The sequence below is a fragment of the Thunnus albacares genome, chromosome 9, assembly GCF_914725855.1.
Source record: "Thunnus albacares chromosome 9, fThuAlb1.1, whole genome shotgun sequence".
Classification (NCBI taxonomy): Eukaryota; Metazoa; Chordata; class Actinopteri; order Scombriformes; family Scombridae; genus Thunnus; species Thunnus albacares.
This window is the reverse complement of record NC_058114.1, coordinates 28,971,486-28,994,814: the sequence shown is the minus strand read 5'-3', so window position 1 is coordinate 28,994,814 and position 23,329 is coordinate 28,971,486. Positions and strand designations below refer to the sequence as shown.

At 40.2% G+C, this 23,329-nt stretch overlaps 2 protein-coding genes across 4 annotated transcripts in view; both read left to right on the top strand.

The window, feature by feature from the left end:
* The window catches only part of farp2 (FERM, RhoGEF and pleckstrin domain protein 2), a 30,795-nt gene extending 8,446 nt beyond the window's left edge, over nucleotides 1-22,349 (top strand). Inside the window, exons 4-27 of one of the 2 annotated variants that reach the window (XM_044362429.1) lie at nucleotides 1,129-1,171; nucleotides 1,254-1,332; nucleotides 1,770-1,867; nucleotides 2,391-2,505; nucleotides 5,680-5,827; nucleotides 5,929-6,024; nucleotides 6,144-6,307; nucleotides 6,487-6,555; nucleotides 6,695-6,752; nucleotides 6,914-7,178; nucleotides 12,205-12,341; nucleotides 12,589-12,678; nucleotides 14,821-14,954; nucleotides 15,046-15,127; nucleotides 15,215-15,452; nucleotides 16,589-16,719; nucleotides 16,818-16,886; nucleotides 16,969-17,058; nucleotides 17,743-17,825; nucleotides 18,768-18,886; nucleotides 19,078-19,241; nucleotides 20,351-20,458; nucleotides 20,557-20,708; nucleotides 20,811-22,349. In XM_044362429.1, the coding sequence (XP_044218364.1) occupies nucleotides 1,129-1,171; nucleotides 1,254-1,332; nucleotides 1,770-1,867; nucleotides 2,391-2,505; nucleotides 5,680-5,827; nucleotides 5,929-6,024; nucleotides 6,144-6,307; nucleotides 6,487-6,555; nucleotides 6,695-6,752; nucleotides 6,914-7,178; nucleotides 12,205-12,341; nucleotides 12,589-12,678; nucleotides 14,821-14,954; nucleotides 15,046-15,127; nucleotides 15,215-15,452; nucleotides 16,589-16,719; nucleotides 16,818-16,886; nucleotides 16,969-17,058; nucleotides 17,743-17,825; nucleotides 18,768-18,886; nucleotides 19,078-19,241; nucleotides 20,351-20,458; nucleotides 20,557-20,708; nucleotides 20,811-20,904 (2,826 nt within the window). In that variant the 3' untranslated portion in view covers nucleotides 20,905-22,349. Of the gene's footprint in view, nucleotides 1-1,128; nucleotides 1,172-1,253; nucleotides 1,333-1,769; nucleotides 1,868-2,390; nucleotides 2,506-5,679; nucleotides 5,828-5,928; nucleotides 6,025-6,143; nucleotides 6,308-6,486; nucleotides 6,556-6,694; nucleotides 6,753-6,913; nucleotides 7,179-12,204; nucleotides 12,390-12,588; nucleotides 12,679-14,820; nucleotides 14,955-15,045; nucleotides 15,128-15,214; nucleotides 15,453-16,588; nucleotides 16,720-16,817; nucleotides 16,887-16,968; nucleotides 17,059-17,742; nucleotides 17,826-18,767; nucleotides 18,887-19,077; nucleotides 19,242-20,350; nucleotides 20,459-20,556; nucleotides 20,709-20,810 lie in introns of both variants that reach the window. The other variant, XM_044362428.1, reaches the window with a different exon arrangement.
* Nucleotides 1-23,329, top strand: part of scly (selenocysteine lyase) — a 372,304-nt gene that overhangs the window by 248,328 nt on the left and 100,647 nt on the right. The gene's annotated exons all lie outside the window — the stretch shown is intronic.

Below are 23,329 nucleotides of genomic sequence, written 5' to 3'. Positions count from 1 at the left end.
ATTAGAACTAAATACCTCTAACCAACAATCCTGACCAAAGCAGGATGTTTTGACCTGATGCTAATGCTAATTTAGAGAACTACATGTCAGAGTCTTTTGAAATAAATGCCAACCATTTCATCGTTCAGCCAGCTATACTAGAGTTTAAACAATCATTTGATTATTTGGCAACTGTTTTGGTAATTTATCGATCATTTGAGTCATTTTTCAAGAAAAATACCAAACATTGCTTTGTTTAAACTTCTCTACTGTGAGAATCTGCAGCTTTTCCTACATTGAATATTGGTTTTGAAATGTCGGTCGGATAAAACCAGGCATTCGAAGATGCCATATTTCCCATCTTTAGGAAATGGTGACTGGCATTTTTGACCCACAAATATTGTTTTGAAGAACTGCAACTAATGATTATTCTCATTATCGATTAATCTAGCAATTTTCTCAAACGTTTGATCATTTCATCAAGACAATGCCAGAAAATAGTGAAAAATACTCACCATAATTTTTAAGAGCCCGAGTCGATGTTTTCAGATAGCTTTTTTTTGTCCAACAATTAGTCCAAAACCAAAAGACATGAAGTCTGCTATACAGTAAGACAAGAAAAAAACTGCAAATCCTCAGATTTGAGAAGCTGGAACCATCAAAGATTTGCTTGCAAATGAGTTAAACGGTAAATTTACAATCAGAAGAGTTGCAAAAAAGAATAGTTGATTTGACTAATGAATGAATCGACCAATCGTTAAGTCTCTAATTGTTTGCAGATTAGTTGCGCCAGTATCTATACCTTTTCCTTAATTTATTTTGCAAACACATGCATACAGTATAGAGGTATGTACATATGAGTCGAAAGAAGATTTCAGGCAAATATCAGCTGATACCAGTTTCTCAATGCATCTGTCTGGATCTAGCACATTCCTCCCTCAATCAGGCCCAGATGTAAAAGGGCAAGCAGGCTCCTACAGCGAGACTTAGAAGCCAGTTTTTACCCAAAACATTTCTACCATTTAGACATACCTTCTCTGTATAGTAAGGGAGTCATTTAAGATAGAGCTGTCATGATCTGTCAAATTTTGTAAAAAAAAAAAATGCTCATAACATGGTTAAGTGTAAGTGCTTTTTCTTTCACTTCAGGTTTGGTTGGAACCCACAAAACCCATTGTGAGACAAGTCAGAAGTAAGTGAGTTCAAATATTAGTTCAAATTTCACCTTATGAAATTGTGGATGAGGGCTGATTATCTGTTCTCGTTTTTTTCAGGACCAGCAAATACGCTATTTAGACTGTCAGTGAAATTCTTTCCTCCAGACCCAGGTCAGCTGCAGGAAGAGTACACGAGGTCAGTGACTGTAATTTCCTACTGGATATTGCATTTATCTCATGCCTGTGTAGCGGGGCTTCAGAAAACAAACTGTTTTTTTTTCTCTCAGAAGCTCATGATTATTGTTTTCAGGGAATTGTAATATATGTCCCCCTCTAAAATGTTAATGGAAATCTTTTAATGCTTAGCTGCAGTCAGTAGGATTTTTTTGTAAGTGCATGTACTTTATTTATTTCCACTGTAGTAAATTACAAAAAAAAATCTATCCTTGTGTAGACTTACATCAATAAATAACCAGCTTAGTAATTCTAAGTTATTTAGTAAAGTTCCATTAAATGACATTTAACTTTGATAAAGGCACTTAGTATAATCCATGATAAGCTTGGTTTGTGCTTATTCACTTCACATGAGCATAAACAGATGGACACTAAGCCTCTGTGCTTTTTTTTTTATAGGTACTTATTCTCCCTGCAGATGAAAAGAGATCTAATGGAGGGTCGGTTGATCTGCACAGAAAATACTGGAGCCCTGCTCGCCTCTCACCTTGTCCAGTGTACGTTTAAGCTGATATTTTAATTACAGTTGTTGATTTTTTTTTTTAATTTGAAAGGGACAATACACAGTACATATACTTTATTGTACAAGATTAAGATCTTTTTCTTAGTGTACTGACTGCATTTCAATGTCACATTTTATTATTTACAACAGCTGTAAAATTACAGTGGTTTGGTCTAGACAGCTTTGTTTCAGCACACAGAAACACTCACTCTCACAGGCATACAAGGTTACATATGCTAAAAAACTGGATATAAATGCGTGTGTTTACTCATATCTCTACATATAACTTAAAAGCACAGCTGTATTTGTATGTGAAGTATATATGAATAACTAATGCCAGAAAAGGAATTGATAGATGAAAGAGAATCAGGCATTTCTATTCCACTCTTACTAAGCTTTAAAATTAAGTAAAATAAACAGTTTAATCATTGGTATTGATCAACAACCCAATCAAATGTGCACACGGCCTTAACAAAAGAATGGAGCCTCTCTAAATAGATGTTTATCTTAAACCACAGCTGAGATCGGTGACTATGATGATGTAGCAGACAGGGACTTCCTGAGGACGAACAAGCTGTTGCCTTACCAAGAGAAGGTGCAAGAGGGGATCATGGAGCTCCACCGCAGGCACCTGTAAGTTGCTCCGTCTGGTCTGTCCTACACCCATGTTTCATGTTGACCTAAAGCTCTGTAATCATATTTGTGTGTTGCCTTATCAGTCTGCCTTTGCCTCACTTGGCTGTGCCAGTTTGGATCTAGCTACTTCTCTGACCTGCTGACATAAACATGCTAAACAGTGTCAATAGAGCTGTAGGCCGGTACACATTTATTGTTACACAGTGTCTCAGTCCTACCACAAAATAGCTTTCCTCCATTTCTCACAGAACTTCTCTTTAACTCCTTTTGCTCAGTTAATCATGACAAGACGTACATACAATACTTGAAATTAAAAACACTGAAGTAAAAGTATGATTGCTGATTTTCAGATCTTTAAAAATAATCGAAAAAGTCAACAAAAACAGCTTTATTAGAGTAACAAGAGTCAATCTTAGTTGTTGCCTTCTATCCCTGACCATGTGTTAAGCCAGTTTTAAGCCAGTTTACTGTGACGTCGACACAGCTTGGTCGATGACGGGGGCTGTCACGGTGTGACCTCACTCCAAGCAGGGCCATAATATTGTGGGTTACTGCGATCATTCCCTGCTGTGAGGATGCAGTGGAAATAACAAAATGATTGCAGCAAATTACAACACACCACAACAGTACCACTGTGGAAATATGACCTCAGTGAGGAGCAACACCAGCTGTTGTAAGGAATGAAAAATGATGTACTTTCATGGAAGATGACACACACTCTGTAGTTCAACATATAGTTCACAAATGCATCTATCGGTTCCTATTGTTAAGTGTGTAGAAACGTCATCACTTGTTGACTCTTGCTGTTTTTTATTGTCTCTGCTGAGACCTAAATGAAAGTAACAGTCCAACCTACTGAGTAAGATTGAGTATTGGCTCATTCAGTGTTTGCATGTGGTTTGGAAGTTTGGAGTGTTTCAGAAATTAATGCCACTCTTAACTGAAAAAGTTGATGGAACCATGAATTTTGAATCTTAACTACACATTACTGCGTCCAACCTTTTTAGTCCGTCTTAAATTTGAAACTACATCCAACAGAGGGTATCGCATGAATTTGAAAGCAGTGTCATGTTGACTGTGCCCCTTTTTATGTGGCTTTAAACACAAATGTTTAGTGTTAACATAGATGAGGTAACTGAGCTGAAACAAGTGTGTGTTCTTGCTAAACAACTGTAATGAAGGGGTTTGTCTTATTTCAGAGTCCTGAGTGTCACAAAACCACTCACTGCACTTTTCCCACCACCAGCCTCCTTGTTAGCATGGTACTATTCCATGGCCAATAGGGGCTCTTTTCAACTCAGTGTATTAGGCGGCTCTAAAGACCTTTGCTAATCTCTTCCCTTGGTTGCCAGTGTGGAAGTACAAGCGGCGAGTTCCCTGGCCTAATCCCCTGCTCTGGCCGGTCTATTAGCCATAAGGCCAGTGGGGCAGGGGAGGGCCCTAAGGAGATTTCACCGCTTAACGGATGAACAAAATTAGAATGTGGTGATGATTGGATGGATATGTCTTCCTAACATGCTGTTTGGTTGTAATCACATGGTTTTAGGTAATGCCTCTCAAATCCTCGAAGTTATAAGGGATTTAAAGTCACACTACTCGACATACAAGTCATGATACAATCTTACTGTGTTTAAATTTTACGTGGTAAATCAAAAAAAGATAGCAGATGGACCATAAGGCTACACACTACATGTTCCACAAGTCAGTTAATTGTAAATATTAACCTTTTTTCATTTGAGGTACACAATTATTTTTAATGCACTTTCAGCATTGTATGTCAACATTAAGTGTGATCAACCACAAGAGAATCAGAGTCAAACTAAATTGTTCAGTGTTGCTGTTCATACACAGTGCATTTAACACTTAAAGTTCTTGTTTTTTAATATCATGAACAAATCTGTCAGTTGGTAGTGGTCGCCAAGACAGCCTGAGTCAGCCTGAGACTCCAGGAAGTTACTGGTCATGGCCAAGAAATAGTCCAGCATGTAACAACACCCAGTAAAACAGCAAATTGATATTTTTGCATGAATGAAACAAACAAGATGTAACTTGTTAATTAGCAGGTGCTGGTAGGTGGATTTTGTTACCTTCAGACAGAGCCTGGCTAGCTGTTTCCCTGTGTTTCCAGTCTTTGAGCTAATCTAGCTATATGTGCTATCAATCTTATCTACTGCTCTGCCAGAAAGCGAACGATTTGGAGCGCCCTGGTAGCCGAATGGTTACTGCACATGCCACATTACCACAGCGTCCCAGGTTCAATTCCAGCCAGTGACCTTTGTTGTATGTCGTAACCATCTCTCCCTCCTTGTTTCCTGTCTGCCACTTCACTATCCTCTATCCAATAAAGTCAAAAATGCCTAAAAAATAATCTAAAAAAAAAGAAAATGAATGAGTGCATTTCCCAAATTATGGAATGATTCACTTAAAATTTCACAAACAGCAGTTTTTCATTTTCTACTCATTGACACACTGGAACCCATTGCAGAGAACTGAGAATTGCTATGATGAGTGCTTTGAAGTAAATTTGAGCAGCAACATGAAGTCAACAACAGAGTCCCTGATTACACAAAGATCACTGACTTGGTTTTGAGGGTTGAGACTATTCTTAGTCTTTCCTTTTTGTCTCAGTGTTGTCTTTAGCTGAAGAGACTGAGCCTTTGATGTCTTGGATATGTTTAGTGCACTTACGGAGAACATCTTTGGTAGAGTAGGCAATTAATGACTCACCTAGGTAAATTTGGATGTTGAAAAATGATAATGTGTCATTTTATTGTTTTGTATAACTTGTCCTAATGGAACCATGTAAAGGTTGAATAAAAGAGGCTCAAGGATTGAGCCTTGGAGAACTCCATACATCACTATTAGTATTAGTTAGTCTATTGAGATACATATTTGTTAGCGTTGTTTTGGTCTTGAATCTAAGTTGGACAGTGCCTGAAAATTCATCGTTATTTTTTAGTCTGTATAGCAGTATTACATGGTCAGCCATGTCATTCAGAGTACTAAGATCCAATAGGACAACAACTGAAATTTTGTGTGCATCAGGAAATTGGACATTTAAGTTTTATGTGTTTCACAAACAAATCCCTCATGACATGCCCGTGTACTACAAAAACAGCATGAAGAGGTCATGTTAATCACTCATGAGTGTTGATGTGTTGTTTATCCTAGGGGACAGACTCCAGCTGAATCAGATTTCCAAATCCTGGAGATTGCCCGTAAACTGGAGATGTACGGAGTCCGCTTCCACCCAGCAGCTGACCGAGAGGGCACCAAGATCAATCTGGCTGTCGCTCATATGGGCCTTCAGGTTTTTCAGGTGACTGCTGCTCTCATACCAGCTTTCTTTTGTGAACATGACCCTCAAACCCTAACAAGGTTGCTAAAGATTCCTCTTTTATTTTCTTATTTTTCTCCCAGGGTCACACAAAAATAAATACCTTCAATTGGTCCAAGATTCGCAAACTGAGCTTTAAGAGAAAACGGTTCCTGATCAAACTCCACCCAGAGGTCCATGTACGTATTAATAGAGATTAAGTTGGATGTTGGTTGTTTTCTCTGTATGTCTCAGATTCCCCATCACGTGTGAAGATCAGCTTGTTTATCAGCTTCTTCTTTTTGATCTTTGTTTTTAGGGTCCGCATCAGGACACTCTTGAGTTTATGATGGCCAGTCGAGACCAGTGTAAAATCTTTTGGAAGATATGTGTGGAGTACCACTCATTTTTCCGTCTCTTTGACCAACCCCAACCCAAATCCAAAGCTGTCCTTTTCACTAGAGGCTCTTCATTCAGATACAGGTATTAACTACTGATACTTTAAAAAGACATGTACAGTAATGTGTTATATTTCATGTCTGCTTGTTTGCACCCATATTATGTTTTCTTTTACACTGAAACACAAAAGTTGATCATCAAAGATGCTGCTTCTGTGGTGTTTATAATTATTCAGTGTTTTGATTCCAAACTCTCTCTTTCAGTGGAAGGACCCAGAAGCAACTTGTGGATTATGTCAGGGAAAATGGAGCAAAGAGAACCCCATACCAGAGGTGTGTTTCCATATAAATACACTGTGAATCGGAAAGACACGTTGTTTGTCTTTCTAATTCTTCCTTAGTGTTGAATGGGAAATATTTCCCCACTGCCTTCATCATTCAAATTCTGACATGAAATTCTTTCTCGTTGCAGGAGGAACAGTAAAATACGAATGTCTGCTCGCTCCCTAGCCACAGATGTGCCAAAACAGGTCAGTGTAGCCACAATTTTGATGCATTTTTGAAGTTCTACAAGTGAAACTAATACTTTCCATACATCGCACTCTAATGGATAAACTAATACAATTGTCTTCTCCTTTACTACTTTCCACTTTCTTTTTTCCTTGTCATGTCTGTGTTGCTTTTTTTTCAGAGCTTGTCATTCAATGACAGTCTCAGGGCCCCAGGCTCCCCTTCCTCTGCTATTGTGTCCTTCCACCCAGCACACATCTCCAGTTTTCCCCCACGAAAAGAACTCCAACCTCAACCCCAGCCTTTGACCACACTGAGCCAGTCTCCAGCATCTCCTCAGCAGCAGCAACAACAGCTTCAGTCCCCTCTTCAAGCTACCAGACCCCCCAGCCCTCCGAAGGAAGAACCTGTCAAGGCCGCTCCCCCATCTCACTACGCTTTTCAAGGTGCCCCTAGCAATCAGGCAGCAGGACACTGCAGCCCCTTGTTTGTGTGTGTAGAGAGTGGCACTTCCCAATCACAGCCCTCCAAAAATGGCAATGAGGATAAGCATGGTGGGAGAATGGGAACTGGATCCTCAGTGGGAGGGGGTGGAGGGAAGAGGAAGGGGGTTCTTACACCTGAGGCTTTTGAGGCAGAGCTTTTGCGTACAAAACAGAATCCCATGTTCTCAGTGTCCAACTCACCACTGCATGTCACTGAGGAGTTCATAGATGATGACCCCACTGAAATTTCTTTTTATGGCGGGGGGGCTGAGGCCTACTCTTTTGGGCTCGATGATAAAGTAGATCAATTTGATTATGTCGAGGAATCTGACCTCAGCAAAAACAGGATCTTTAGCGTGGGCATTGAGGACCTGAATGGGAGTACCAATCCCTTCCCCGATAGCATTGTAGGTAATTCTGAGACTAGCTCCTTGGTTAATAACCGCTCCGAGTGCAGTTCCCTGGACAACCTGGGGCTCAGCTCTGCAGGTGAGTCTATGTCAGTGGGCTATGGAGGCCCTGACTCTTCCTCGCTGCGTCTGCCAGGGTCTGACATCCAGTCAGAGGCCAGTTCAATGGTCAATTTCCCAGCATACTCTGTGCGCTCTGAGAGCAGCTCTGCTGTGCAGTTTAGTGACCTAGTAGAGCAGCTGGAACAGCTCAGCTACCCGCCCACAGCCACTGAGGGCTCTGGGAACGGCAGCTCAGATTCAGACTCGGACTGGGGCTCTGACAGTGTCCTTCCCCCTGAGCAGAACCTGTTTTACAGTAATCCGCTGACAGGGACCAATGGAATAGAGGGTTTCCTCCTCCAGTGTCATAGCCTGCAGACCCTGGCACTCGCAGACCCCTCTGGATCACCTCATATTAAAATGTAAAGCACACGTCCTTACAGCACTTGAAGCCTCAGTCAGGGGCTGTCCAAATTATACAACATAAAAAAAATAAGTGACATTGTAATTAACAATAATAATAAGCAGCGGCATTTCACGCTTTACTAATACAATTTCAACTTAACAACACTTTTGACATACAGAGTAATTTTAGCCATGGTAACAGAGATAGTTGGAGCATTTGAAACTTAGGCTTATAAATTGATTGCTGGTGTCCAATCATTTTTAAGTTGATTTCCAACAGCCTTCGTTTATATCAGTGATTTGACATGTTGTGTCATGTTGTGGTGCTTTTTTTAAAATCACTCCTGTCTTCTCATGAAACTCTGTTTTATTAAGTTTTGGCTGTTAATTTCATGAGATTCTTGAATGACATAGTCTTTTGTCGTTGTCAGTTGTTTTATCTTAACATTCAGGCTGTTTAGAGCAAATGTTGACCGTGCATTTGGGGTATATGCCTTAAGCATTTCAGAAAATGCAAAACATTTTGTGCTTTTTACTTTGGAAGCTTTATATCTTAAACACTTTTTTTTTTTACGTCATTTTAATCACAAATATACAAGGTAGCATAGAAATGTCTTGTTAGATTGGCTTCCCACTTCAACTCAGGATGTCAGAAAAATAATGTTTCTGCATCTACCTTTTAATTTGATGGCCTGGCATAATAGGTTTCAATTGAATTAAACTCAAAAATAGCTGATAAAAGGAATATGTGATTCATGTAATGTAATGTATTTTTGATCATTTCTAGCGTATTTAAACTATAGCTTGACAAATAAAAATGTGATATCCTAATTTTAAAAGTACTTCACAAACATTTAACTACCATTTTGACTATTGCCAGTAATAATCATCATTATCTGGCCTTTAAATGGAATTTCTTAGATGGTACGTCTTGTGGAGTGTAGAGTAGTGAATGGTAATCTGTCTCTAATCTCAGGGTACAAATGAAACCGATTGTTGTCCAGGTTCATTGATCCTTCTGTATTTAACGTTTCTTAACAAGACATGCCATGGAGCCTCTTTTCCGTTTGCACTCTTGGTACTGTGCTTCACTGACATCTGCTGGCTGAAGTGGATGTCAGCATTCTTAATATCACACTAGTCCACAGCATGTAATAGATGTCAGAGGTTAGCATTTTCTTTACATTTTGCTAGGTTTATGATGTCTCGATAGGATTAAAATAACTTTCCACCAAAATAGACAACACAAATATTAATAATACTTAATGTTGAGTTGCATTGAAGAATGTAAGCAGTGTACTGATGAGCCATTGAGTACACTGTTAACACCACTTGCTACAAAAATGAATGTATCATCTTACAGGTATGTAAGGATTTGTGCTTCTGTAGAAAATGAGCTAAATTTAGTAATCTGTATATGATAGTTTAATACAGTAGTACTTGTTAATGATTAAAATTTAGAATGCAGAGCATCTAGATGTAGCGCTTTTCAACATTTGAAACCATCATTAACTTCCAGGAAACCCCTTGGATATAGTCGATACGGTTTTTATTTTACCACCAGTACATGGTTAAAGATTGATGTTGCTTTGTCTCTTTTCTGGCATGTGGCCTTAAGAAATGTTTCAGGGTTTTGGCCTTAGCTATCTTCAGGATACCAACAACATGGTATTCTGTTTATTGGAAGGAAACGGGGGTCTTTTGCACATTAGCTATGAATTTCTCAGTGCTTGTTTTATATTAGCTGGATTTTTTTGTATGTGTTTAAGCGATGATATAGGAACAATAGTTTGCAGTCATGTGGTCAGTTACTAACATACTAGCATGCACAAAATTATGCATGCTTAATATCATTTAATTATTATTTTTGTCCAACATGCAGGCCTCAGATGTGGTATCTGGTCGTGTCAAGTTGGATTTCCTTGTGCCATAGAACGTGAAAGGCTAATATTGTGTTGATAACATACTAATCAGTAGCATTTTGTTACATCGCTGATGTAATTTCCTCCTCAAAACAGTCGCTTTTGCTCTCTGTGCATGTTACAGAGTCTCCTTTTGTCTGCCGCACTTGCACCACAGTGCCTTAAAGCACTTACTTTAACTCTTTTAATGCAATATGCTTTATGCATATCTCAGGTGTACGTTTCTGTCTACTTTTCAATACTTTTGAGATGTTTCCGGTGAACACCAATGAGGGAAAGGGCTACCTAAATGAATATTTTTCCTCTTCAGATATTATGACAGACGATTGTTAAATACTCACCTGTTCTCATTGTCATTTTGAAGGATGGCAAATAGCAGTGTGTTTGCAATCTCTCTACATTCACAAGTGTGGACAGTTGTTTCTGTGTCACCTTGCGGAGTGTGGGACATTATTTTGTTTCAGATGCCTTTTTTTTTCTTTGCCTTCCTCTTCTGCCATATGATACTTTACACATCTCAACTAAAGATTTAAATGACGGGGCTGACAATTATATAACCAGCTAAGCTAACTGCACTTAGGCACCAAGTAATCATCACGTAATCCTGAACATGTATATTTACTAATTATAAGCAACCTGTACTTATGTTTGTATGTTTTACTCTCAAGAATAAAGTAATCACTTTTGGGTACCATGAATGTCAGACTTAAAATTCTTTTGGAGCTGCAGACTGGTGATGTAATTCTTTCAACAGCTTTAACAGAAACCACAGTGCTGTTAGATATTCTTCTAATGACCGAGACAAAGTTGTGCATAGTCCAGATCACGAGGGACAAATTTTACCTCGCCCTCTGTCTTTGAACCAAAATCTTATAACAGTTTGTAGATGTGTGCAATGTTAGCAAAGAAACAATCCCTTGAGGTTTGGGTGATTTTCTCAAGAAACCAGATTGAAAATATTATGAATAGGTGTGCTGTTATTGTGTTTTTGAATAATTTAAAAGCTGGAGTCAAATACAGGAGCAGCTTATTCCAAATTGTCTTTGTTGACTCCTAAGTTTCCCACACATTAGCCAGTCCTTTTAATTCCTAGATGAGTGTCCACGTGTCCTTCTAGAGGGTTGAAGTTAATTATCCAATTAAGTTCTCCAGTATAACATTAGAAAAAAGCAGCAACAAATCAATACGTGGAGTCGTTTTTCTTTATACTTGAGGCAACAGACCCGTCTGCTGTTGGGGGTTGGGTCAAACTCGTACACAAGATTCCTCAACCTAATTCCAGCTGAGTGAGTGTGTGTGTGTGTGTGTGTGTGTGTGTGTGTTTGCTCCCTGTTTAAACAGGCTTTGTGCCAAGCCATTCCACAGCAAACCCCCGTCCTCCCGCTATGGAGCCCGATGGCCGCTCTCTTCCCTTCTCGTGTCATTCCCTTGCGAGGCACTTCAGATAAACTATAAACAACTCTGCCCTCCAGACAAGCCACATTCCTGATAAGTCTTTGCGTGAGCAATTATTTCCGGGTCGACTAGTGACTTTTTTTTCCCCTCCCTCGGCCTTCCCCCACTCCTTTTTTCTTTTTTCTTTTTTTTTTTTCTTAGAGAAGTGGAAGAACAGCTGTGGTGACCCATGACTCAGTAAAGGGGATAGCCTAGTGTTTCATCTGCCGTTTTGTCTCCTGATTTGTTGTGTAGCAAAGCTCGCAGGCAGAACAAAAGCAGCAGAGGCAGTTCTCTGTAATGGAAGCGGGCTCAGTGAAGTTGGCTATGAATCATTTGTCCTTCTCTGAAAATAATGGCGGGGGGAAAATGTAGCAACCATTACTTGCGTTGGTCTTCCCTCTTGTCTCCCCTTTCATTTGTGGCCAATGTGTGTGATGAACCATCCCACATGTTTTTGTTAAAGTGCGGTGTTTTTCTCTGAGAGGAATCAAGATGATTGTATTAAAAACAGGTTAGGTGAAGATGAAGGTTACCATTGAATGTCTTAGTGTGTACAACATATTGAGCACTTTCACAAGAATGCTATTGTGAAAAGTTCCACTCTGTGTAGAGAGCGTGGTTGTTGACATGAACTCCACCCATTTCAAAAGATCATGTTTGTCCTGTTTGGGTAGAACAACCGTAATCTCATTTAAGGAGGCATCTTTCTTGAATGATTCTGAAACACTGATTTCATCCAGTTTTTAATGTGTGTTTTCCCTCTTCCAACAGATTCAGTCGTGGACAGCCCCCAGCTCTCGCCCTTCAACTCCAAGGGTCCCCTCTGTCTGTCGCCCTCCTTCCAGATGTCGACCCTCAGCCTGCCAGGCCAGGCCGTGTCACCCCTGCAAAGCCCCATCCTGAGCGAGGTGGGCACCAATGCCAGGCTAGAGGAGGAGGAGGAGGGCAGGAGGAAGGTACACTGCTTACATGCCACCCTTCCACCCCCTGCCTCACAACCCTTTTAGGAGTTTAGAACCGGAAGTTTTTGGATAATGGAGTGGAAATATATTTTCAACTCTTTATCACTGTGGCATAGCAAGATTGTATTTTTTTTTTTTTTTTTCATAGTTGATGTGTGTTGTCCATCTCTCTAATATCTGTCTTTGCCCTCAGCGATATCCCACCGATAAGGCCTACTTCATTGCCAAAGAGATTCTGACCACAGAGCGAACGTACCTTAAAGACCTTGAGGTCATCACAGTGGTGAGTTGTCCTTGATGGTGTATATGCACGAGGGCTGCACGACTCTGGTCAAAATGAGAATCACAATTTTCTACTCAGAATTGAGGTCACAATTTTTTTATCACAATTTTTAGGGACACCATATTTTAAAGTACCAGTGTGTAAGATTTAGTGGAATCTAGTGGAACAGACTTTGCAGAAATGGAATATATTATTCATAAGTATGTTTTAATTAGTGTATAATCACCTGAAAATAAGAATCGTGTTTTCGTTACCATAGAATGAGCCCTTTATATCTACATAGGGAGCGGATCCTCTTCCACGGAGCCTTCCATGTTGCACTGCCATGTTTCTACAGTAGCCCAGAATGGACAAACCAAACACTGGCTCTAGAGAGAGCCTTTTGTGTTTTTCACAGCCACTGTAGGTTCTCCTACATGCTTGGAAGGGGAGGGTGAGGGGAGGTGTATTCATTTGGTTGCAATCTGCAACCTCACCACTAGATGCCACTAAATCCTACACAGTGGTCCTTTAATGAAATAATATCTGTTGTAATCCATGCAGACATAACAAACAGATGCAGCTGCATGGACACAATATAAGAATAATCAACAAAGCATCTTGTCTGCTCTTTAAAACACATTTGAACAAATGTTATCCTGTGTGTGTAATTAAAAAAAGATAAAATATTGTAATTACCACACAGCTCACCTGTGGCCCCAAAATACATAGGCCCAGTCTAGTTATGAAGGGAGACTGCTTTTACAATGTTTGACCTGTTTTTAACAAACCATTTTTTCCACCTCAAAACTCCAGCAGGTAAGAGCTGCTTCAGTCCTGTGTGATCCTTGACAGTTTCACCCTATTGATCCTTTTCTTGCAAAATAAATGTTTTTGACAGTCATCATAGTCTTTAAATCCGGTTCCACACAACAGAAAAAGCACAGGATTTTTGTCAGGAAAGGGGTTGGAAAGATTTATTTGTTCTTCCTCCCTGTCACTGTGTGATTCTGACACTATTTCCGTTTTTCCTTTTTTTTTAAAAAAAAAAAAAATAAAATAAAAAGCTTTTTCCTGCACTGTATGTTACTCCTGTTACTCACACATGTATGTCCTGTCTACCTCTTCCTGTGTGCAGATTGTCACATGGAGTAATGTACATGTCATTTGTTGATCAAGCTTGGGGATCATTTGATTTGATGCAAACACAACAGAATCATGATTACAAAAAAAAGAGAGACTAGGTCTGTGCGATTTGACCAAAATCTCATATCCCACTATAGGTTATTTCATATCCTGATAACAATACATATCACAATATAACACATTCTCTGTAAAGTCAATGAATAAGTAGTTTCTGGTCCGTGTCCCCGCCGTCGTCTGTCCATCCTTTGCACGGATTAAATGACTCTTCTTGGCTTTTTACTCATGAAGCTTTTATTGCACTTACAGTAACGTAACAAGTGTAGTTGTCATCAACTCGAGTACTTCACCTGGTTCACTGTCTCTCCTGTGTGTGCAGCACACACACACACAGGGCTCAGTCCCGCCCTCGCTGAACCACAGAGAACAGAAGAGATTAGCGCAACCATAAATGACAGCTAAATGCAGCAGAGACTCCCACACTGAGCTGAAATTAAACAAGTGCACGTAAATTTGGTAAATAACAATAATAAACATAGTCTCTACTGCATTTTGCTGTCATTTATGTTTATGTTAGTTTCTCATCTCCTCTCCTCTGCTCTCTGTTTCACCGTGGGTGGAACCTCCACACACGGAGCTCAGCGGAGCAGAGGAGAGACAGACAGTGATGGAGTGTTGGACAGTTAACAATAACTACACTCATTATCTTACTGTAAATGCAATAAAAGCTTCACAAGTAAAAAGCCAAAAAGTCATTTATTAATGTAACCCATGCAAAAGATGGCTGTTAACAGTGTGATTTGCGACACAACGAAATAAACGATAGAGCATAATATGAAACGATAGAAGTTTTCCCATCTCACACGACATGTATCGTCATATCATACAACCCTAAATGAGACCGTTCCCAAACTGAGACTGTGATCTTAATATGATGAATCGTGCAGCCGTGGTACACTCTAGTGTATTTTTATTAAGAGAATGTGTATCAATAGTCTAACGTCCCTCTCTTGCTCCCAGTGGTTTCGCAGTGCTGTGATCAAAGAAAACGCCATGCCCGACGGTCTGATGACCCTCCTCTTCTCCAACATCGACCCAATCTACGAGTTCCACCGAGGCTTCCTCAAGGAGTTGGACCAGAGGCTGGCTCTCTGGTAGGTTCCCCTTCAGTGTTTCTGTGTGTGATAAGAAATATCAAAGCTCCTGATGAGATGGAAGTAAAGTGTCTGTATCCTGTATCCTCAGGGAGGGTCGCTCTAATGCTCACGTCAAAGGGGACTACCAAAGGATTGGTGACGTGATGCTGAGGAACATGTGTGCTCTTAAGGTGAGAATACTTTGTTAGCACTCTATTTCAAATCACTTCTCCTCTACGTGTTCAGCTGACAAACAGAACGTCCTGTATTCTCCTCAGGAATTCACCAGCTACCTACAGAAGCACGACGAGGTGTTAACAGAACTGGAGAAAGCCACTAAGAGGCTGAAGAAGCTGGAGACAGTTTACAAAGAGTTTGAGCTGCAGAAGGTCTGCTACTTGCCCCTCAACACATTCCTGCTCAAGCCCATCCAGCGCCTCATGCACTATAAGCTCATCCTGGAGAGACTATGCAAGCATTATTCTCCTTCACACCGTGATCACGACGACTGCAAGGGTGAGTCGTCTCACCTAATGTTAATATGACAACACCATCTCACTTTTTAGTTGAAGAGGGCTTCGGCAAAGGCCCGGTTTTGGTGCAAAGTTTTCTAAAACTCACTCAGTCCTCATCCGATCTATTTGTATAAACTCAATTTATCTCACGAGAAACTGAGGGAGAAATACAGGATTTATTTAGTAAAACCAATAGAAGTTGATGAAGGTTGCTTAGAGGAAAACACTTTCAGACTAACATTCTAGAGCACAAATAAACACGCCCACAACCCCAAACACCTCCGCTCGACCCCGTGGCTGAATGCTGCACCGCCTGATTTGGTCTGAATACAGCCTTACCCTGTCAGACCTGGTAAGTCCAAACAAGTCCAAACTGAATGTCATCAGATTAAAAGCTGCAACAGCACAATACAGAGACAGATTAAATACACACAATTTAAGAGCATTATGATAAGTCTATGATTTAATTATCATCTTTTATGCACAAAGAAAACAAAATCAGTTCTACAAACTATAAAACACTGTGAATGAGATGATTCTTAGATTTATTTTGTGTCGCATGAGTCTAAATTATGTTTATATATGGTAGGTGAAAGATCAGATCTGCTGACTCCCTCCCTGTATTTTCACTTATCATGCTGCATGTAAATCATCGAAGTCCAGCAAAATACTTAACATAAATCATGTGAGGAAATACAAACTGAATGAGAGTCCCAACTTAACATCTTGTCAGACATTATAAAATAGGCAGCAGAATTTCTATCCAATAAATTATGAAATTGGAAAGAAGATTTATTAAGACATTTAGTAGAGGCGAAGTCCTTACACTAACGATGCTCATTAAATAAAGTCTTTACTCTAACAGATTGAAGAAGCAATCTTGTATGTTCCATATTTGAAAGGGGCTTCACTGTAGGTTGATGCTCCTCTCCATTGATGGTAGTGATATTTTGTTAGATGTTTGTAGTTTTACTTCAAATGATTCTTGCTGGAGATTTGAGTGTTAAAACTTTTTTCAATGCAAATACTTTTCAAAATGTGAGAACTCCTCTTTTCTTGGTTGTGTTGTCAGTACAAAAGAGGAGTTATAAGACACTGATGTAAGTATTTTTTCCTCATAATGTTGTTTCCATACAGAGGCTCTGAAGGAGGTGGCAGATATTGCTACACAGCTCCAGAGCAGTCTTATCCGGCTGGAGAATTTCCAGAAGCTAACAGAGCTGCAGAGAGACCTGATTGGAATAGAGAACTTAACAGTACCAGGCAGGGTGAGTGCAATGACCTGGAGCAGAGGGTAGAGGGCACTGCAAAACTGGGTAAAAAGTGTCACACACACACAGTATCTAACAACCACGTTGTGTTCCAGGAGTTCATACGAGAGGGATGTCTGTACAAGCTCACCAAGAAGGGGCTGCAGCAAAGAATGTTTTTCCTGGTTAGTATAAAACTGTTGAAACTGTTATTAAAACTTCAATAACTACAAATCATATCACTTATTGTTCCTGCTGTCTTTTCAGTTCTCAGACATGCTGCTCTACACAAGCAAAGGTGTTACAGCGACCAATCAGTTCAAAGTGCATGGACAGCTGCCCCTCCATGGCATGATAGTGAGTACACAAGCTCTAGTTCACCCTGTCTAACATCTGTCCCTCGTTAACCTGTATCTGTCCCGTAAAGATCCCACCATGACGATGAAACCTAGGATTTTCAGTATCAGTTCAGAGTGTTGAGAAGGGAGGGCCTCGGTCTCCTAACTTTACATGTCTCTGCTTTACTCCTGGCTGCAGCTCATAGTGCTGGATGCACCGGTAAGTCCTCTGAGCTCTGCCAGCTTGGATGCCCAAACCCTACCCTTCTTCTCCCATGCTTACGTAGCCAAAGAAAGCACACCTAGCAGATTGCTCAAGATGCAGAATCATGTCAGTGCTTGCAATTATAAGATAAAGTAAAATAAACCATGGCCATCTCATGAGCGGTCTCTAAAAATATATAAGCAGGACGTAGTGATATCTCTTCTTGCCAAAACTGTTAGGTGTGTTTTGTCTGGGTGCTGATGAGAGGCTACACATCTAAACTTTTGAAAAGGACATGAACCCACCACAGTTTACCTCCAGATGTATAGATGCTCCAGCAGAGAGTTCTCTCTGTGACATGAGAGTCAAACTTTCTCACTTTATTTCCCTTTTTGTCAATTCCCAATTTAAAATCATTCACTGTAAACAGAGTTGTTCAAATAACCATTAGAATGAGACATCTGGCTGAAGTTCTCTGATTTTCTCTTTTGTCTGCAGGTTGAGGAAAGTGAAAACGAGTGGTCAGTCCCACACTGCTTCACCATCTACTCTGCTCAGAGGACCATCGTAGTGGCCGCCAGGTGAGACATGTGAATTGGATCATACGTTAAACTAGATTCAGTCAGATGTGAGGAGTGTTATTCTAAAATGTGAACAGAGATCAATTATTTTGGGGTAAATGTTTGTAGATTATTAATAAATGAGTAATAGGAGCATGTAAATGTAGAGAAAGCAGTCTATAATTAATTTCCTCTTGTAAAACAAAACATACATTCGCTCTGAGTGAAAAGAACAATTAATATATTTTTGGCATATTTTGATCATAAAAAATCAAAAAGATTGATTCCTGAACTAAAGGATAATTCCAGTTTATCACAGCATTAACCCTGCATGAAAGAACACAGCCGCTCTGTCTGTGGATGCAGAGAGGATGCAAACGCAGGGTCGTCTGGCAAAGAAGTTGAACCCGGCTCAACTTTCTTAACACAATGCAATGTCACCCAGCAAAGCACAGCATTGGCCAATCAAACACATGCAAACACACTCCTGGTACATCACTTTGTAACAACAACAACACTTACCTACTTACTGTTTACCTCACAACCGTCAGGACCACAGATAAAACGATTACTGCTGTGATACCTCTCCAGAGCAGTGCAGTGTTCCCTCATGGATCATATCTCATCGTCTCATCGGTATCTGAAACAACACACCCACACCAACCCTAACCAGACGATCATACAGGTTTTAAAGAAACCACAAACGTAGTGGAAATTATTTGGAAGAGAAACCTAAGGCTGAGTAAACATAACAGAATAAACTGATTGTCTGACTGCTCGTGTGGTAATAAACTAGAATTATCCTTTAACAGTAACCAAGCAGACGTCACATCATGTAACACAGACTCTGAAAAATGCTGCTGGGATCTGTTAGTTCAGCTGTGCTTATGTATAAATGCATTCATGAGTCAATGTGTAATTCAGTGTGCTGTTGTGTCATCATCTCTCTGTTGGTGATTTCAGCTCTAAAGTAGAGATGGGCAAGTGGATTGAGGATCTGAACATCGCTATCGACATGGCCAAGAAGTCACAGGAGAAATCCAGCATCTTCCTCGATGCTGGACTCAGCGATCACTCCAACCGTAAGAGCTTCTACTCACCTCAGAATTATGTGAAGATGAACAGCGACTATCTGTAGAGTAGAAACGCATGTTTTATGTGGCAATTTTACACTTGCATCGGTCATCAAAATGTGTAGTTTATCCCTTTCCTCCATACAACTTCCTGCCCCGCCTCCTCCCTTCCTCCCCTCCTCCTCCTCCTCCTCCCTCAGGATCGTCTGATGAGGTTTCTCTGGAACAGGAGTCGGAGGATGACATGAACTCCTCCCGCACTTCACTGGATAAGCAGACGCACCATCGTGCCAACACAACCATGCATGTGTGCTGGCACCGCAACACCAGCGTGTCTATGTCTGATCACAGCCTGGCTGTGGAGGTACTCCTCCTCTGCCCGCATTGAAACACACACACACACACACACACACACACTGAATAAATATGTCAAAACACAGACTCAGGTCATTTCACACACGTCTAAATACCATTCATCATCACTCAGTGGAGTCAAGAAAAAACGTCTATTGTTGCTTTGTGGTGGATCTCGGTGTTTCACCTTCTCTTCTTAACCCTTTAATTTTCCTTTAATTTCCTCTTTTCTTCCTCTTGGTGACTGTCTTTCCACTGTTTCACTGAAGTGTGTCCTGTAAAGCTTGTTCTTCATTTCTTATGCAGTTGATAGCTGTTCAATAATGTGCATGCAAGGAAATGTTCTGTCATTTAACATTTTCCACTCCACAGACCTGGAGGATTTCCTGTCTGGTCTTTCTTTTTCCCTTTTTTTTTCCTCTCCAAGCTAACACGCTAACACTTCCTTTCCCTTTCTCTGTCTCTACATCTTTTCTTTCTTCTCTCCTCTTCATCCTCTCAGTCTTCAGCTCTCCGGCTGTCTCACCAGAGCTGCCTCCTCGCTATCTCCTCGGTCAGGGCCAAAGACCAAACACCATCACACATGTTTGCTGGTACCGAAACCAGAACCTCTCTCTCACTGATTACCTGCGCATGAACCAGGTACCAGAGCTACGGGCCATGATAGATTACAAGTCTCAGTAGAAAGCATAACTGGTTTAATTGTATCATATTTCACCCTCCCCATGTCAAGATATAAAATTAAAACAAACTGCAGCACCCACACACAAAACATCCATTCCAATCTACATCCATTTGGCTTTTTATTTCTTGAAAAGTGACTGAAATGCTCTAAAAAATTTCAGAAACAGGTTCCTGATTTGTTGTGATGAGCATCAGCAATATTTCTGTAAATGAAAACTACAATTTATTATTAAAGTTACAGCATTCATCAGCACTTTAAACTTAACATCCCTAATTAGCACAATATACCTTTCATGTAATCAGTGACATATTTTACTCGCTCACACACAGCCACACATCACTGACTCTTGTATGAATTTATAATAAAACATCACTTATAATCATGTAATCATTGCTGTCTAGCTTTTTAACTTTCTCCTCTTCCCCTCTGTGCAGAACCAGCTCTCAGGCTACCTCCTGAGGAAGTTCAAGAACAGCAACGGTTGGCAGAAACTCTGGGTTGTTTTCACCAACTTCTGTTTGTTCTTTTACAAGACCCACCAGGTTGGCAACACATCCAGTGCTTTCTTTCACTCAGTTTCATTATTCCCTGCGTGAATACAAGCTGTAATACAATACATGTTGTTGTCATGTGTTTGCAGGATGACTTCCCGCTGGCTAGTCTCCCGCTGCTCGGCTACACAGTCAGCACCCCGGAGGAGTCGGACAGCATTCACAAGGAGTACGTCTTCAAACTGCAATTCAAGTCCCATGTTTACTTTTTCCGGGCAGAGAGCGAGTACACGTTTGAAAGGTAAACGCATATCAACTTGTTTCTGATATATTCTATCGTAGCACACGTCAACTTCTATGTTTATCTTCCAACGTGACCACACACGCTGTCTTCTCTTCACAGATGGATGGAGGTGATCAAGAGTGCAGCCAGCACTACAGGCCGGATGAGCCTGCTCATACCTAAAGGAGGTCCCATGGAGATAAACGGAAACTGAAACAAACACGATGGTGTATCTGGAGGCTGGGCCTCTGGCGCATCAGAATAGACTCTGTTCAGTCTCGCGCTCTGTGTTATTTTTCAAGTGAATCAAAGATTTGGACGATAACAAGCGGCGACTGATTGAAGTGTTAACATGAATTATAATGATCTGTGCGTTTTTTTTTTTTCTTGATTAATGATGTAAATGATAACATTTGTGTCAGTATACAGGATATAATGAAAGGGAGACGTGTACATTGTGGTCAGTTTGTGCATGCGTAGCACTCAGTCATACACATAGACTGATACTGTGGGAAATATTGTTGTATGGGGCCAACTCAAAAACTTCAGTTCAGGCTTTTTAAAGGACTATTCTCCTCAACACGTTACAACTGAAGCTTTGTTGGGTTCAGCATTGTGCTACAGCAGGAATACAGATGATATACAGTAAGTGGAAAATGAAGGTACACCGGATAGCATGTGGATAAAATATCCAGCTCTCTTCATCTTTTGAAAGAGTCAGAGGTGTGTGTGTGTATGTGTGTGAGGTGGAGGAGAGCAAGAAGGTTCATGGAACGTTGAAAATGGGTTTGAGAGCAGAAGTCGTTTAATTTTGAGAGAAACGTGAGCTGAATCAAACCTGTGTTGAACTGAATCAGTATTTATTTCATCAGCGACTGAGGCCAGTCCAGTTCGGAGGCTTTATTTGCTTGTTAAAGGAAGGATAAAAAGGAAGTTTCAAAATGCTCAAAAGGGAGCTTCTCTGCTTAATACTTGTGGTTAGAACGGTCAGTGTGGTGCCACGTTCTCTCTTTAATATCATATGTAATCATTTATCCTGTTTTTGTTTTGCACAGGGATAACAACATGAGGAAATACTATAGTGGTTACTGTAGTGTTTTACTCTGTAAAAGTTGCAGATTTTTCTTGTAAAAGCAAACCAGAAGAACATATTTTGAAGTTAATTGTACCTGGTGTTAATGTTTCGCTGTGTGTAAGACTGTTGGGATCTGACATGTGGGAGATGTGTGTAGGTCTGAGCTAACAGGCACCTATGACACTTAATGTCAGTTATTTAGTGCGCCACATGCAACCATGGTATTGTTTGGTATATATTTTTTATGAAGACTGGAATCTTTACCCTCTTGTGTGAGTGTGAGTGTGAGTGTGTGTGTTTGTGTTTGTGTGCGTGTGTGTGCGTGCGTGCGTGCGGAGAAGCCAACGGTATAGTCCTCCCTACACTCGCCTCTGGAGCTGTAACTAACATAAGGTGATGATGGAGGTCATCTCAAAAACTACAGGACATTCTCTGTGTGTAAGAGGCTGTTGCACAGTTAACAAACAGTATATTACTCCTATTTATTGTTAAGCATGTCATCAGGGCCTCGCTCCTGGATCCCCTCATGTAGTCTTCATGTTATTCCATTGAAAACCTAACAAATAAAAGCTCATTTGAATGAAGGCGTGCGGCTGTTGTTTTACATACAGTCCTGTGTGTTGCAGATTGAACAGAAGACATCTTGCCTGCAGATGTTTAACACATGTCTAGTGGTACACTTACACTTTAAATATTTACCTGAAGTTCCTTTAAGGTCTGACAGTACAAGAAGCTTTATTTGCCAAATCACTAAACCCATATTTACACAACACTGACATGTTGCTATATCAGATCATTTTTAACCACCAGCTTGCATCATCATTCATATGCAACTCTTGTCTTCACATTCGAAACAACCCGACGTCCATTTGCAAACTCTGAACACAAGATGCAGTTCTCTTACAACGTTATTAAATTACATGATCACACAGTCATCACAACATTATGTTTATCACTGAATTTTGATCATTGTTGCAAAATAAATGGGTAATCATCAAATAATGCTGTCAAACAATTTGCAGTGGTTAATTTCCTCAAGATTAGATAAATAGCAACAAGAAAAAGTGAAAGTTTTGCAGAAGTCAGTGATTGAAAGTATATAAATTAAGAATGACTTTCATTGTATTTTTTGAATATGCCGTTATTGTAGAAATACACAGTGAGGTAACTGTTTGCGGTGAATCCTACAATCATACAAGGAAATGACTTCACTGCATCAGTTCACTTCTTCTGTTCTGTATCAATGACAAAGTTTGGTTTTATCAGAGGCACCGAAACTTTTTTTTACATGACATGTAAGTTTACAGAAATCATCTCAAGTACAGTGAGCTGTAATGCTGGAAAGCAGATAGCATTAAACCACTATTTAAACTACTGTCACACACACTCAATACATAGCAACGTTTTGACAGTAGACAAGTAAACAAGACCTCAGCTAATGCATGAAAATGTCATTTTGATAGAGTTATAGAGGGGGGTTTTTTGCGCTGGAAAGTCTGAGAATTGAGTTCAGATATTGGCAAATGAAGGAGATGACAAAAGAAAGAAAAAATCCTTTTCTGTG